The following is a 17,663-nucleotide window of genomic DNA, read 5'->3' as shown; positions in this document are numbered from 1 at the left end:
GGAGGGGTTATATGGTCGAACGTTAAACACTAAAGCGATTTAAGTGATGGGGCATATTGTTCAAAGAGAAGGAACGAACATTTAATTATTACGACCCTGCAGGGTGAAGTCTCTGGGAATAAGTTTCTGAAATAGCCTAACTCTTGTAAAAAGTGACGTTTACAGAAGGGATTTGTTTTGTGGGTAGCAAGTATACAGCACTGCGTCGCGTGGTCGTGAGACATCGATATTCTAACAATCAGTCCTTCCCGTAGATCCATGAAATATATTCTTACTGTGGTATGAAACAAAGGAGAAAATAACTAGATTTTTCTGTGTGTTGGGGGAAGGGGAGATTAAAAACATGCGTCGGCGGCGCGTAGTAGCAGTCAAAACGCCGTGTAACCCTTAACCCACACTCATATACTGACCATTAACTCGCAGTTACTCCGCAGCGGCCATTTATTCCCCATCTGTAGCTCGCGAATCAATAAATAAACGAATCAATCGTAAAGATTTACATTTATTATTTATTACTCTAGTCCCAGCAACATTTATATTTTCAACCGAACTTGTCTTTAGGTTTTTATATTGACTACGATACATTTTAATGCATGAAACTGGCAATCGCGTTTTAGTGGTGGAGTGACGGAAATAATGTGCCAGTTATAGTGTTATGATTGCCAGATACTTTTGAGCCTAATTACGTAAGATCTTTATTTTATTTGTACATAGCCAACTTTAGTACATTTCCTCCATAATGCAGGTGAATGGCGCCGGCTGGATGTATACGTAATCTGAGTTTTATAACTCGATTTTGCTTTTTACGATCTTTACGATACCTTGTCCACCGACGGCATGTGTTATTGATGACAGGTAATACTTAGTAATTTAACAGAAGTCGTTAAGTTCTGCATTGGAAAATCGTTTCCCTCTGTTGTAACAGTTGATTTTAAAGAAAATGTTGGTGGAAAGTTTTTTCCAAAGAGATTAGCCTACTTAGTGGTTTTAACGGTATTATGTTCCTTTTTGCTTTATCGCTTCATTTCTTAATCACTTTTTAAAGTTGAGTAATATGTGGGTGGAGAGAGAAAAAATCCATTAAATTGACTTCTGTCAAAAAAGTGAAAACTCATTTCTTGGAATGTTAAGCTGGACAGATCTGAAAGTTTCACTCGGAGCTGTAGTGGTGGAGGAAAGATAAGCAGGGTTGGCTGTTTTAAGGCTGCTTTCCGATTTCAGCCCGAGCAGAGGATGCGGGGATATTTTACACTCACGCTCATTTTTTCTGTACGCAAGTGCTGCATACTGAAAACGAAGACTTGAGGATTAGTGAACGAAACCGCTCTAAGCACTAGTGAGAGCTTCTAGATATGCACAAGTATATATACGATCCCATACTTATTAGATAAGGAACGATTACAGACACAGATAACGGCACTCATAGTCTTTTTATTGTAGGTTTAAAAGCAAAATGGAGCGCCCGAGCTGCGTGTGTTCTAGTTTAGCGTCACGGTGACTTCAAACAGTCAATTTACAGGTATAATAGGGGAAAGTTACAACAGGGATGCAGTATAATAAAAACATAATAGGCAAAATGTGTAATGTAAAGATTTTACGGTTTTCTATAATCTACGTGATTTTGATGCCGAGCTGTATTAATGTGGCTGCTATCAGAATCTGGGATAAAATGGAGCGTGAGAGGTAAGTTTAAATTCCCAGCGTGATTTTGGTGAATTACGAATTACTCCATGTTTTGTGCGAATATTTTTATTATTTGGGGGAAAAAAAAACTCTAATTCAGAGAAGCTGAACATGACGAAATTAAGAAGCATGTATTTACCGCCTCATGTCCCTTCGAAGTGGAAAAGATACAACTTCGATTTTATTTACACGTTTATTGTACGAATATAGGCCTATTATATATAGTCTAGTAGCCTATTTAACAACAGCATTATACATTTTTCGCCAAAAATGCCGGCCTTAGGTGTTACATTTTTTTTGCCAAATGTGGTGTAATTTGTGGCCAAATGTATAATATCAAGGCTATCGAGAGAAGGTTTATAAATTCAAAACGAGCATCCAAGACTTTCATTTGCTTTCCACCTGTTTTAAAATCTTGAAATGGATGTTTTCGCTGCACGTTACCCACGGCTGTATCTCAGTGACAGGGAAAGCGCCGCGTTATACATGTTTGTAAGCGTGCGGCTCCGGAGCGGTCGCCCTATACGCGGGCAGTCTGTCCGCTCCTATCCGCTGTGCTTTTCCCTTTGCTCTGTGGTTATGGGTTTCTTTGCTCCACTGTCTCATGCCAGTTCCAAGTTGGAAGTTAAATTATCCTGTTTTCAATTAATCCATCCGCCACGTTGTTTTTTTGCACCTTGCGGTACCCTGAGATGTTTTCATTTACAGTCGTTCTTTCAGACGGAGTGAAACCAAAAACTGAAAATTAATATCAATATTAGAAAAAAAATTGCTTTTTGGCAGACCATTGAAAAATTAGCATATGCATAAATACAAATCACAAACAACTGGCGACATGTTTAAACATTAATAGGTTCTTTATAGCCATGGTTCGCGGTTACACCTGCCGGGGGCCAGTGGAGTGAAGTGATGCAGTCAGTACACTGGAAAACACTTACAACTATACGAGACTTTTAAAAAGTATTCAAATTCGAATGCAACTTCTTTTTAAATGTTTCTACAATGAGTAAGTGTAACATGATTCAAATTCATTTGATTGCATCAATATGTGCTGGGACATAATAGTAGTCACGAGACATATATGCTTATATATAAAACAATTTTATGATTGGGGAAGGAGCCCTGCATCCGGGCCGGCCACATAGGTGACAGGCTATGTTTTATTGCTGTTGTGCTCCAATTCTGGTGCATAGATATCTATCTATGGGTAGATATGTGCAACCATTCAATATTTATCTTTAATTGATATATACCTGTTGTGGTATTTTTATTAATGTAAAATGCGTAAACCCATTTTACATTTCCAAATGTATGCCTTAGAATGCAAACTTTAATAACTTACATTTAAAGAGATTGTGAGGTTATGCATTTAAAAATAGCAGGGAAAGCTGCAATAGCCGAAGTTACTATGATGATCTCATGGGAGCTTTATCCTGACTGTGACACTGCCACCTCCACCTATAAGCCTTGTGTCCTATTAATTGAATGAAAATGGAAAGGGCTAAAGAGCTTTAAGGGGAAGAGGAGAACTTGTTATGTAATACACACCTTTTTTGTTACATTGACTTCAAAGTGGGTTCTTTCTTTTCTTATTTGAGATTGTAGTACTCAGCAATTTACTAGGCGACATAGATAAAACACAATAAAATATGAAGAAAAATATCTTTTATTCTCCAACAACTTACCGATATCTTGCTGGATGACTGGATCACCACCCTTTCAGTTCTCAAACCTCCCCCCAGGGGCACCTCAGCCGTCACCACCAGCTCAATTATTAATGAACTTAATTACTTAAATAACTTGATTAGCCAAACAAGGTGGGGGTGGGTGGTCAAGTCAAATAATCCATGGGTGTGTTGGCTGGTTGCTGCAAATACTACAGTGACTTTAGGAGAAGTTTTGAATCAGATAAGCTGACTCACATTTACAGACATAATACCATAGTTTTACAGCAACATAAAGATCATTTAAACATAATTTCTTTGACTGCCTAAGACTTTTGCACAGTACTTTGTATCCAATCGATTTTCCATTTCTTTCTTTTGCCACAAAGGGATGAGTGTCCAGAGAACAAAATAGTTACTGTGGAGTATCCGTGCCATGGACCGAATGGCCAGTCCCTCACTTGTTTTCGGTAAGACGCCATCGTGGTTCATTGCTATTGGTTGTTTAGTTCTGGGTCAAACTAATTTGAATGTATTTTAATTGAGTTTGTGACATGCCTTCACATGTGATTTCTGCAATTAAATCGCACAGGCTCTGTCATGCCTGTTGTACCCTTTTGTGTGGGACGTTCATGCTAGTATGCAAGCAATGAATGCAGTTTAAAGTGATGACAGTGGCCGTGAATGCTTTGTCATCGTGGGTACTTTGGCTGTTTGATAATCTGAGTGCTCCATGGTGTCCTCTCCCTCAAGCCCTGACCTAGGGGTCATGGTACAGCAGCTGGGAAGGTGACAAGTGAAGCCCTATGACATGGATTGTGGGTTTCCTTCCTCTTACTGGTAGTTCATTTTTTTGGGGGGGGGGGGGGGGGGCTGTCCTCGCCATCCTCATTTCCTGCTGAGCCCATGGTGCCTGTGTGCCGTTCCAAGAAAAACAGCCCGATATTTTCCGTCTGGATCCCCTGCTTTGTGTGGGTCGAACAGCCCTCACCTCAGATGAGCCTCTCCTCACTGTGAATGGTAGGGAAAAGCGTACAAGGATAAGACGAGAGAATCCGACCTGGGGAGCCGCGATGGTAACTGTTTTCAGCTGTGTTTGTAAAAGGCATTTGCTGCAGCAACACTCACACATAAACTCCCTCCTCACGGTCGTCGCTGCTCGGGTTCACTTGTGGTTCCTTGAAACCATCCCCACAGCTCTTTACTCAAGGGCAGGAATATTGAGAAATGCTCAAGAGAGCAGCTTGGCCCGTGCGGTGCCACATCAGAAGCGAGGCAGTAAATTAATACAAAAGTCATACAGTGGTTTGGTGAGATTAGCTGGCAAATCCAGAGATGAGTGTTTTTGTGGTTTGGCCCGTATATATGTGATTCCTCCAGTATCTTGAATTGTGTCTTGAGTCACTGTTGTGTTTATTGTTTTACCACATGTGGTTACTCCAAGAAAAAGAAGCAAGGCCATAGAAGGTTATTTTATAGAAAACCTGAAACATCTTCTGGGGTTTATCACCACGCTTGACCTCCTAGCAGCTGCTGTTCAATAGTGTGCAGGCTGAAACCCCACAATGGAATTCCATGTCACTCCAGTAAATGCCCCAGCCTCACCTGTTTGGTTACTGTGAGTGCAGCAATTCCTCTGGTGTCACATCCCCCCCCCAAAAGTGTATGTCCCAAGGGACGTCGTGATGCAAGGCAGATGAGTCCAGTGTTGAAATACCTCCTTGGTCCTTTACTCTTCCTTAGCCCCGGTTCATTTTTGGTAGAGATGGGAAAGCTTGTGTTTTTTGGACTGTCAGTTTTTTTGTAGTACAGTGACACCGGGGCACCCCAGAAGAGAAGGAAGTATTCCAGGAATGGTGAGAGCCCCCCCCCCCCCTTGAGCTAGGCAGCCCTGAAATTCCAAACCAAAACATGCGGGCTCTAGTGTGCAGCTTGGCTGGAGCGGAGTTGCAAATCTTGCTCTCCCCCTGAGACGGTAGAAATGTTCCTCAGAAAATGTTTTTCAGCATCATTTCCAAGACTCTAAGATTTTCCGAAATCTTAAAATGGTTCTTCCCCTCCCCCATACCCCGGATTCTTGTGCTCGTGGATTCCCAGTTGGGGGCCCTCACATGATGCTTTGTTCTTGGAGAAGCATGAAGAATTGTGTTTTATGCTTTTTTTTTTTGTTTATGAACTTGTCTGTCTGTGTGTGTCTGTGTGCGTGCGTGTGTGTGTGTCTGTCTGTGTGCGTGCGTGTGTTCTTGCTGTAGGGGTTGCTGAATTTGTCATCTATCACGCAAATTACATATCTCTCCCCTGATGTGAATTAATCCAGTCACTCCAGGATGTGTGTATTGACTGTAAACTGGGCAGAACGTTCGATAATATTTATATTATTCACTGTGTGTTCCAGATTATATTACTTACTGTGCGTTCCAGCCACAGGCCAGAGTTTGGCCTGGAATTTTTATGTGCTATGTATGATTTAGTAAAGCTGTATGTCAGGTGACATTTTCTTTAGTTACCCAGTGTGATGTTTATGGTGGCTCCGTGCGTGAGGCCTGCGTGTGTCTTCAGGTTCATGCCGGAGACTCGCTGCTCGGAGGCGACGTGGGACGTCTGTGAAATGCCGGCCTTTCTCCAGTGTGCCGACCGCTGCTTTCGCCCTGCCGCGGCGTAACATTAGGCCATCTGCCGGTGCACCTGCTGCCTGCTGATATCAGTGACGAGGCTCACAGGCTGCCGGCGGGGGCTCAGCGTGTTTATCTAATTGTTTGCTTGTTCGGTCTTTTACAGTGAGGCATTATTCAAGCCGTTTGCACAGATGGATTTGTCACCCGAGCATTTCCCGCAAACTGTCTCTCACAGGGACATGACAGCTAGAGAGAGTGGCAAGGAGCTTGTTCAGCCTCTGGTGGGGGCCAGAGATTGTTCCAAGTCTCTGGCATTCACATTGGTATCTGCTTCCTCCCCCTCGCTCCTGAGGGCGGGGGACCTGGTACGAGTCTCGGAGTGGGATTGGGGAAGAGGGCGGAAAATGGAACAGCTTGATAATGCTGAACCACACGAGGCGGCCAGTGAAAGACCACTGGAGGAAAGATACAGAAACAGGAATGTGCATCTCCATCTCTGCGGCGATGCGATACACAACTGACGTGTTGCCAACGATCAGATACGTTAAAGATACATGAAGCTGCCACTATTGCGATATGATACTATTCATCCCTATTGTGATGCAGTGCGATTCGACACAATTTGATTCAACACAATGCGAGTCGACACGATATGATGCCATGCAAAAGAATATGTTGCTTTGCAATTCCATATGGTACAGATACAGAAACAATTTAAAGCAAGTTAAAAATAATACATCCCGAGTTCATTCCAAATTGAGGCGATCACATCATATAGTTTTATGCTAGTGTACCAATCTTGCCACCCCTAGTGAGAGCAGGTGGGATTACAGCCTCTAAATTGGTTCTTCTTCTGCACATGCTCAGTGGGGAGTTCCAGAGGTGGGCGATGGGCAGAGAGAGCTGGTTGGGGGAGAGGCGGCTTCCAGAGCATGATGACATGCCAGGTATTTTACCCATTGGGAAACAGAGCTCTGATTTGAGCTAATGAACCCAAAAGCACAATCTAAAAAAAAAAAAAAAGCTTTAAACGTATTGTGGGGGGGCGGGGGTGGGGGGGAGTTATGCAGTTCTCACTGCGATTGAATCGATCTGATAAACCGGGAACAAAAAAGGGGGAAAATCTACAGGAAACAAATCCCCAAAAAACAAAGGGAGGGGGAGGCTTTGATGTCATTGGTCATGCTGTGGCAAAGGCAATGGGAACCAGATGCACAAGATTCAATTTAATAATGTATAGCTAAGGGCATTATTTAATGTCGGGGGCACTCAGGCTGCAGGGCTGAGGGTAACTGGGGGCTTTAGCTAGCCTGGGGCATTCAGAATACAGGGGATTAGGCAGAAGGGCCTTCAGACGACAGCTTAAGGCGTTTCGGCGACAAGGCGTCAGGTACCCGAGAGGTGCCAAGGCTTTCAGAGTGTTCAGGCACGCGGGCTTTCAGAGTGTTCAGGCACGTGGGCTTTCAGAGTGTTCAGGCCCACATTTACATTGGATAATTTGTAGTCACAAATGCGAGCGAACATGCTTCCTTTGGGATATTATTGTTAACAAAAACTGTTAGAAAACATTTTTGGAGACTGATAGTAAATTAAATAAGACTACTAAATTAAAAACTACAACTAAATGAAAATGATAAATATTGGTTCCGAAACTAACTGAAATACAAACAAGCATCAAATAGCTACTTTCTTTTACCATTTTCAAATACTGCTTAGTAATGATTTGTTTCTTTAATCTTCAGTCCTTACCATTAATTATACCTAGAACATGTTGACCATTTTCAGGACACTAGTGCATAATGTGCACTGTATATTCATGCAGGATTCTCTAAAACTCAGACATAAAATATGTCTAACTTTCGGTCTATCCCTAGCAATAAAATTACTAAAACATGATCTGAAACTAAAATATAAAATACAGCCTCTCCCCAGGTTACGATGGGGTTGTGTTCACATAAACCTGTCGCAAGGCAAAAATATCATAAGGTCAAAATGCATTTTAATACAGCACACCTAACCTACAGTAACACATCATAACCTAGCCTGCCTTAAACATGCTTAGAATGCTTACATTAGCCTACAGTTGGGTAAAATCATTAACACAAAGCTTATTTTATAATAAAGTGTCGAATATGTCATGTAATTTATTGAATAATGTACTGAAACCTGAAACACATTTACCCATCATAAAGTCAAAATATCGTAACATGGACCATCGTACCTGTGAGAGAGGGACAGCCAGTCCAGTGACACAGAGAGCTGCGGTGACATTTAGACAGAATCCTGCACCAATCAGGCTTCAGCAAGTACCCCACTGTCAAGCAATCGGCTCATTTCACAGCTGGTTCAATGCCTGTAGTCGTTCACACCATGAAGCATTTCAAGTATGTGTTTTTAGGTAAGTTAAAATTTGCACAAGTTTTTACTTATTTAAACATTTGGCCTTTGTTTCTTTGAAATAAAATGAATCTGAGTGATTTTCTTTATTACTTTCCTCTTTCCAGAATAGTTTCATGAGATTGATACAATGTTGATAGTAATATAATGACAAACAGCTGTTAGCAAAATAAATTTTAGGTTTTAATCTTTAATCAGCATGTTGTTTGAAGTTCGGGGAACCGGATAAGCCAGGTTTCTTGTTCTTGTTTAAACAAAAAAAAAAAAAGTGCCGAAGATGGAAGGAACAGGGATTAAATTTCCCCCTGAAATAGAGGGTGACATTTCAGCTGAATCACTTTCAGGCTTTGGGCCTGGAGCACTTCCCATTGTGTCAGGCTATTACCTATGGGTGCAGAGGTGGAAACCTCAGTGACATTTGAAGGAAAACATTCCTTAGGAAGGACTGCTGTGGTTCATTTCCTCCTATGGACACAGAATAGTGATACTTTGTTTATCCCCATGGGGAAATTCTCTTTGCTGCTTTTTTCACCATAGAGGTGAGAGCAAGCTTGGGGGTCACAGTGAAGGATCAGCCACCTTGCAGTGCCCAGGGAGCTGGGGATTAAGGGCCTTGCTCAAGGGCCCACAGACATGAGACGATTATGCCGAGACCGGGGCTCGGATGGGCAACCTCCCGATCAAAGGCACAAAGGCTTAGCCTGCTGAGCCGCAACACATGTTCCTCAACAGTATGAGAAAGTGTAACACAGTAGCTTAAACCTTGAAATGTGTTCCTTCACTCTCTTCCTGATCAAAAACAAAGAGAACCTGGGCGGTCTGTGTCTCTGCTGGCAGATGAGGGGCATATCCCAGCATGCATTGCAAAGGTCAAGTGTCAGAAAGCGTGACCTTAGTCTGACTACTGTAACATCAGGGGAAGCACCTGCGGCAAACAGTAGGGCCAACGGGGGTGTGGCCTGCGGGGGAGTCAGAAAGGGCTTGTGGGGACAGGCCACAAAACTGGCTCTATTCAGTTTCAGGGAAACGGGTCTTGGAAACTTTGACCTTTTGAATTCGGTTTACCTGTTCCCCTTTCTACTGGTTGTATAATATTCTTCAGAGAAAACACTGACCATTTGCTGAGTGTCATCAACTCTCCTCTCAGTGTTTGGCTCTATTCAAGGTCTTTCTCTCAGTGTGAAGGTTAAATTTGAAGCCATTTAGCATTAGTATTGATCCATGCATCCATCTTGCATGATCATCACTATGACTTTGCATCTCCAGGGTCATGTGTTTGATTCCTGTTCTTTTCCTTGTGTGAGGAGTTTGCAATGTTTTCTGTGTCACTGTGGATTTCCTCTAGGTCCCCCCACAGTCCAAAGACATGCTCTGGGTGAACTCATACCAATAAATGATGGATAAGCATCCAGCCAAGCATATTTCTAGCTAAGATCAGCTTCAGATAAGATCGTGTAGAAAATGCTTGCATTTTCTTTTCCATGAAATACTCTTCTAAAAATTGTGGATACTTTTTTCCTGTTAAGTCCAACCATCCATCCATCCACTCTCCTCCACTTATCTGGGTCTGGGTTGCGGGGGCAGCAGTCTAAGTAGAGATGCCTAGACCTCCCTCTCCCCAGTCACCTCCTCTGGAGGAATACCAAGGCATTTGCAGCCTAGCCAAGAGATGTAATCTCTCCAACATGTCCTGGGTCTGCCTCGGGGCCTCCTCCTGGTTGCACATGCCTGCAGCACCTCCCCAGGGAGGTGGCCAGGAGGCATCCTAGCCAGATGTTCGAACCACCTCAGCTAGCTCCCTTTGATGTGTCGGAGCAGCAGCTCTACTTTCAGTGCCTCCTAAGGCCCGATCTCCTCACCCTATCTGTAAGGCTGAGCCCAGACACCCTGTGAAGGAAGTTGCTCGTATCTACGTTCATCCAAAATTTGTGACCACAGGTGAGAGTAGGAACATAAAGTCACTGGTAAATTGATAGCTTTGTCTTTCAGCTCCACTCGCTCTTCACCACAACAGGATGGGACAACACCCACATAATTGCTGACGCTGACCCGATCCGCTGCCAATCTCACCCTCTTCATTCTTCTCTCACTCGTAAACAAGACCCAGAGATACTTAATCTCCTCTGCTTGAGGCAGTAACACACCCCCAACCTGAAGAAGGCGATCCACCTTATTCCATTTGAAAACCATGACCTCCGACTCATAGGTACTGATCCCCAGTGCACGCTGGAGGTCACAGCTTGATGACACCAACAGGACTGAAAAGCAGTGACATGATCCTGAGGTCACTGAACCAACCAAAGGGCAGCCCTGGCGGAGTGTAACACCCACTGGGACCAAGTCTGAGTAGCAGCAATGCCAGCATTATAACCAGCCCAGCACCCCATACTCCAGAAGCGCCCCCCACAGGACTATCTGTGCAGCATCATCTTGAATTGACACATCCTTAGTTGACTATGCAGCCTTTAGGATTTTTGGGCTGCAATGTATGCATGTCCTGTCTTTGTCTGTTCCTGGCATACATGAAGGAAAATCTTATCATCAGAAGCAAAATACAGTAAAGGGTGGGGGAGGCTGCCCCCCCCCCACCCCCCCCGCCCCGCATGGGGGCCTCCCACTAAAACATGTAATCTAGCCTGTAAGGGGATCTGACCACTGGATCATGTCTCAGATTTTCATCCGGTACCACTGCTCTGCTTACCTTGGCCACACTGCCGTTAAACCCCCCCCCCACCCGCCACTCCACTTTACCCCTGGCAGGTTGCTGTGGCAAGGAGACAGAGGACAGTCACCTGGATCTAGAGAGACTGCTGTGCTGGTGCGGGCAGTGCCAAAGACCCATCTGGTTGTGATAACACAACCTAGTCTATAGCAACATAAACAAAGCCTGGTTTGAAGAAGCTTGTCGTGTGAAAACAAATGACAGGAATTGGGCCAGCAACATAATTCATCACTTTATCACTTCCAGAGCAATGATGTAGGGGAACAGACAAATAAACGAAAAACAGCACTTGCTTGTCTTGCCCTGCTTCAATAGAGAACCGGTAGGTTGTCAACAGAATTACATGCCGTTCTCACCTCAGAGGTCAGAAGTCGCTGTTAAACTCTTCACCCCATGGCTCACAAACCAGATTTACCTGGCAACATCTGAAAAGTTGTGTTTCTGAGCACCAAGGAGTTTGGGCTTGGAGTGCCAGGAGTGAACTTGCTCTTGTATCATTAAGAAGAATCGATTGTGTATGTGAAACACTCTGGTCTTGCTGGGGTCCTTACACACCTGTTCCTTATTTGAGCCATGCTATATGGAGAAAGAGAAAGGGAGGGAGATGGATGGTTGATTGTGAAGCAGCTTTAACCTGCATTACACAGTAAACCACAGCAGCAGAAGAACTGGTCTCACCTTCGAGGCAGCCAGAAAAAGAACCATGGTTTTTGTTACTGAAGCACATGGCAAATTTATACAAACATTATTAGTTTATTCAATGAATGCCTTCAGAACATTTTTTTTTCCCAAATCCCATGACTAATGTGGATTTCTTGGTTGACTTTTAATAGTCTGCTCAAGCTTCATGCCTGAGTGATTTGCTTGGCCAATGCTGAATGCTGATTGACAGCCTGTCTCTTTATTTCAGGAGGAAATGCTGTGAAGGGTACAGGTTTGTGATGGGCCAGTGCATACCCGAAAGTAGGTAAACAAATACAGCAGATTTGAAATGCACCATATTTATCAAAGCAGTGAGCTTATCTCTCAAGGTAGACACAGAAGCATGTGATCTCAGTGGATAAAGCTGTGTGCATCTCAGCTTTTCTTAAAGTATGGAAAACCAGTGTATTGTGGATCTACAGAGCAAAAAAACATATTGAATTCCAGTGTGGTCATATCATCCATTACCACAAGAGGGCAGTAAAGCAGCCAAAGGTTGTGGATGAAGATCAGAGACTAATTTTGCAGTTTGGACAGTCTAAAGAGCTGCACGCTGGTGACTGATCTGACCATGCATTCGCCCCAGGTGTGGATGTGTGTGCAGGGTCTCCCTGTGAGCAGCAATGCACAGACAACTTTGGACGAGTGATCTGCACCTGCTACCCAGGGTTCCGCTTCGACAGGGAGAGACATCGCCGCCACCAGCACCCGTACTGCCTTGGTCTGTCTTCCTCCACTGCCCCTCACTTAGCTCATTGTGTACACAGCAATGTATTATGTACTGGGGAAATGAATGATTCACCGTTGCCCTGGATACCAGACACATCCAATCACCAGTCAGTTTAATTGCCATTGGTTATTCCGTCACTTCCTGTTCCTGTCGAACAAGGCAGTGAAGGAGAGAATACAGGAAAATTATGATGTGGGGGAGGCTGCCTTTGTGCCGTTAGGTGTGGCTCAGCAGTTAAATCCCCTCCCCTGGTTCCTTGAGCAAGGCTTTTAATCTCCCAGAATGCTTCAGGGGTACTGGCTAAATGGCCTGATCCTATGGTTAGATCCCAGGTTTCACTCTCATATACACTATGCAGACAAAAGTACTGGGAGACCTGGCCATTACACCTACAGGAACTTTTATGACACCCCATTGTAAATCCACAGGCAGCAATGTGGAGCTGGTCCCCCCTTTGCATGTACAACAGCTGCCATTCCGCTGGGAAGGCTTTCCACAAGATTTTGGAGTGTGTTTTAGGGAATTTTTGCCCATTCATCCAGAAGAGCTGCATACCAAGACTTGCATATGATATGCATACCAAGATATTTTGGCCAATTCCACGCTTCTAACTTTGTGGGAGCAGTGTGGGGAAGGCCCTTTTCTGTTCCAGCATGACTGTCCCCCAGTGCACAAAGCAAGTTCTATAAACACATGGTTGGGTGAGTTTGGTGTGGAAGAACTTGACTGGCCCACACAGAGCCCTGACCTCAACCCCATCAAACACCTTTGGGATGAACTAGAACGGAGATTGCGAGCCAGACCTTCACATCCAACATCAGTATCTGACCTCACAAATGCACTTCTGGATTAATGGGCAAAAATTCCCACACTCCCAAATCTTGTGGAAAGGCTTCTCAAGAAAAGGGGGGGCTAACTCAATATTGATGCCTATGGATTTAGAATGGGGTGTCATAAATCTTCCCGTGAGTGTAATGACCAGGTGTCCCAATACATTTATTCATATAATGTATGTGTGTGTATGTCTCAAAGGAGTGCATCATGGGATATGCAGCAAGAAGCATTGCAATGCACCTGTACTTGTGCAAACTGCAAATAATGCATCATTTCATTCATGTATTCCATAAATCCCTGCGCATTTTAGGCCCAACTCTGTTTGTTACCCCCAGTAAGTCCCGGCACTGTGGCGCAGGCATTATTAATACAGCAGCCAAGTCACCTGACCCAGTCTGTCTCTCTGGCACAGACGTGGACGAGTGTGAGGAGTCTGGCGGCACCGTGTGTGAGCAGGCCTGTGAAAACACGCCAGGCAGCTTCCAGTGCCGCTGCCGCAGTGGGTACACCCTGGGCCCCGACCAGCGCTCCTGCATGCCTAGCCACACCTGTGAGCCCCACAGCCGCCCACACGCGCCGCAGCCTGCCTACCTGGCTCCTTATTTGTGCGGGACGCTATATTTGTATGTCTTTTTTTTTTTTTTTTTTTTCCTCTGCACGTAAAGGAGTGTGTCTCACGCTTCCCCTTCTGTGTGCGTGTGCGTGGATTTGGCGCCCAGTGAGCTCCCCGGGGAAGTCCGAGAGGCTGATGACGAGCGGTTCCTGCTCGCTGACCTGCCAGGACGTGGCCGGCATGAAGGAGAGCCTGGCCGAGCTCAGGCTGAAGCTCGGCGACTCTGCATCCAGTGGGCAGGTGTGGCCACCCGCACTCTGCGTTTACACATGACTCCCACAAGGGGGCGTGTGGGACAGCTGAGCTGTGAAAACAGTTTATATGCCATTGGTCTTTCACACAGAGATACAGGTCCTTCTGTCTTAATCCTTAATAATTATGGTCAAAAAGAGAATATAGATACTAAAAAAAGCATTGTTTTATTTGGGTAGTGTGTGACTCAGCAGGTTAGCCTAGTGATTTCACCATTGAGACACTGAACGAGACCCTTAACCCCCAATTGTTCCAGGGACTGACTAACCCTGCTTTGTCAAAAATGTATTTTGCTTTGGATGAAAACAACTGTTAAATAAATAACTGAAGAATGAGGAGTATGAAGCTCACATGTGTCTGGTGCTGTTAGACAGGGAGGGGGCGTCTCAGGGCAGGAATGAACTGTATCAGTGTGTCTGTTTGTTCAAGATACTCCCACCTGGCCAGGGCAGTGCTGACAAACTGCCCCACAGACTGAAAGAGCCCAACGTCTCTGCCCTCCGCGGCCCCCCTGGAGCTCCCGGCCCCCCTGGCATCCATGGTGTGTGTGTCCGGCTTGTGTATGCTCCCTTTGCATGTGCGTAAACCTCAGACACAAAGGCCTCTGCTGCTCTGACCTCACTCTTGGGGTCTCAGGGGTACAGGGTCAGCCTGGGGAGAAAGGGGAGCCAGGAGCCAGAGGCCCCCCTGGCCCTCAGGGGCCACGTGGGAGCTTGGGCCCCATGGGACCAACGCCAAATCTGGATCACATCAAGAGAGGCCGCAGGGGCCCGGTGGTGAGACTCCCACAGAGTCCTCGTCTTCTGTCTTTACAGATAACATTAATACACTCTCTAATCTATGTTTCTCGGTCCAGTCAAGCCTTTTAATCATCCAGAAAGGTGTCAAATGCTGTTGATTCTGAGCCCTCACAAGGATAGCAAGGTGTCCAATCATTTGACCGCTTCTCTTTGTCCCTGTAGGGGCCTCCTGGTGCTCCAGGAAGAGATGGACAGAAGGTAACTGGATTTTCCCTCGTTGATTACTTGGGTTGGTGAGCTCTGATATTTCTCTTCTTGTGAGATGGGATGTGTGAGTTGCAGACAGGCCTTTGTGGCTGCTTCCCAGCTGATTCAGGGTGCCTTTCCCTATAAGCAGAGCATGGCTTCTGAATTCCACGTGTTTTTACCAGTATGTCTCTGTCCTGAACACAGGGAGACAGGGGTTCCCCTGGACCGCCTGGGCCAGCGGTAAGAGCAACCAGAACCTCTTTTTGCTTTGACGCTCTTCTCCGTAATGGGCTGACTCACCGCCTGCCGTACCATCTCTCTCCCCAGGGTCCTCCAGGCTCTTTTGACTTCCTTCTGTTGATGATGGCAGACATCCGCAATGACCTCATCGAGCTACAGGAGCAGGTGTTTGGGAGGCGCCGAGACATCATTCTGGACACAGAACCTCCGGAGAACAACTCTGGTCTTGAAGAGTGGGAATCGGGTCAAGAGGAGCTCATGCATAACTCTTGACATTGGGGGTCAAGATAATCCTGAGCACCCTGAAAACAAGGCCAAAATGACTTTTCCTTATACATTACCTCTGTGAATGGATTATGGTCCAATATTGATGATTTTAAATGCTTATGATTAGAGGACCTTTTGCACTAGTTTATCATTGCCAGGTCACAGAGAGAGACTGTAGAGGAACAATAACGGTTCCTTTGCCATCTTTGGTAACCACATGTGAACAAGGACCAGCTGAACGTTCTATTGCCACGTGAGCCGAGTCGCATGTCTGTATCCCATTATCACGAATTCTGGGGCATTTTTTCCTGATCTGTATAAATACCCTGGCACTGCGCATCAGACCCAAGTCTTGGATTATGCCTTTTTAATGCAACATTAACACTCTATTTCTGCATTAGTATGTATTTAAAGTCCATTACTGTGGCTCAGGAAGACTGGATTACAGTATTTCCACAGAAATAAGAAGCACCGTTATAATCCTTCATTTGTATTTGCCTTTTTTGCATATATGTTATTATTATTATTAAGGTGCCATTCTGTGAGCTTATCCTTGAAACCTAAGTTACTTATTGGCCCATGTTACTCCTGTTGTCCCCCTGCCCCCACTGGCTGTCACTTTACCTGGGTTTTTTCCCTGTTATATTTGGCCATTCAGCGCCAAATTATAAATAAACAAGTGGAGATGCTTAAAAGGGTTAGTGGACACGTACAGAGACAGTGTCCCTCAGAGGTCATCACGCTTCGATCCGTGGAGCCTCCAGTAAAGGAGGACGCCAGTGTCTTTATCTAATGACATTTGCATTTTCCCGTTTTGTTTTTCCTCCCATAATCTTAATGTGAGCACAGCCAAAATGGAAATAGACCATGACAAATGACAGCATCTGCTAATCAAAAATGATAAATATTGCCAAACATGTAAATAGTTTCAAATTTGCTAATAAAATGAAGACACTAAATAAATAAATATGTGGAAGACCATCTGTTTGACCAGGGGGGTATTCCATGAAAGTAGCTAAAAAAAGGTAGACTTTCCTGAAAAAGTCAGACTCAACCTACCTCCATCTCTAAACTTAGCCTCACGTCGTTCCACGAACGCAGTTCAGTTTTAATTAATCAAGGTACATTCAAGACAGACTTGCATAGTCTCACTTAGTGTGCAAACCCGCGATATTTAAGAAGCCCAAATAAATGGATGAATGATAGATCGACCAAATGAGTCGGAAAGCCTGTAAAACGAGAGCGGTGTTTCTTTCCGCCGCAGAATAAACGCTGCTGATGGAGCTGTATGAAAGATGTAATCGTTAAAAATAAGGCAATACTGTGGCCATAAACACAGCCAGGGAGTTGGTTTGACAATGAATTGCAGACAGAATAAATGCATAAGTTACGTAAATGTTACAAGTGCTTAGTACAGTGGCATGGTGGTACAGTACGTAGTTTATGCTGTCGCCTGCGGCCTTATAATGCGAAAGTTGTCGGTTCAATCTCCATAGCCAACGGGGAACCTTGTGGGTTGATTTCACCTGTCATTATTACTGTATAATATTATTTGATCTCTGTAAAATACTTTAAATCACATCCGTGTGAAATGTATGGATGTACGGATGGCTGGATGTGCTGCGCTTTATAACCCTATCTCAGGAACAGGAACTATCTCAGGAACAGTGTCAAGTGTCGTAAATTATGCCCAAAACCACAGCAAAAGCGTGTCTGTTTGAACCACATGCCAGGGAATCATTGCCGAAAAATATGACTAAGATAATAAAATCTGAAAACAAATTTTCAGGTTAAGAAGCAAATCAGGGATCTTATCAGAGAATCAGTAGTTCATGTTAATTATAAAGTCACCTTTTAAGCCAGGTGCCCATATCAGGCCAGTGGAAGCACATGTTGCACCAGAGTAATTCCGGCCCGATCACTCATCATACCATACTGCCCCACATTCAGTAGTG

At 44.6% G+C, this 17,663-nt stretch overlaps 1 protein-coding gene across 1 annotated transcript; it reads left to right on the top strand.

Moving 5' to 3' along the window:
- The first annotated feature begins 1,015 nt into the window (after window positions 1-1,015).
- LOC111848194 (collagen and calcium-binding EGF domain-containing protein 1-like) lies at window positions 1,016-16,195 on the top strand. Its single transcript, XM_023820008.2, has 11 exons — window positions 1,016-1,683; window positions 3,737-3,817; window positions 11,992-12,044; window positions 12,370-12,504; window positions 13,760-13,897; window positions 14,067-14,200; window positions 14,642-14,753; window positions 14,849-14,988; window positions 15,175-15,210; window positions 15,406-15,441; window positions 15,529-16,195. Exons 1-11 carry the CDS (start codon window positions 1,547-1,549, stop codon window positions 15,712-15,714), a joined length of 1,188 nt encoding a protein of 395 aa, XP_023675776.1. The 5' UTR covers window positions 1,016-1,546; the 3' UTR covers window positions 15,715-16,195.
- Window positions 16,196-17,663: the final 1,468 nt, after the last annotated feature.

This window comes from Paramormyrops kingsleyae, chromosome 13 (genome assembly GCF_048594095.1).
Source record: "Paramormyrops kingsleyae isolate MSU_618 chromosome 13, PKINGS_0.4, whole genome shotgun sequence".
NCBI lineage: Eukaryota > Metazoa > Chordata > Actinopteri > Osteoglossiformes > Mormyridae > Paramormyrops > Paramormyrops kingsleyae.
This window is presented reverse-complemented; position numbering and strand designations above follow the sequence as displayed.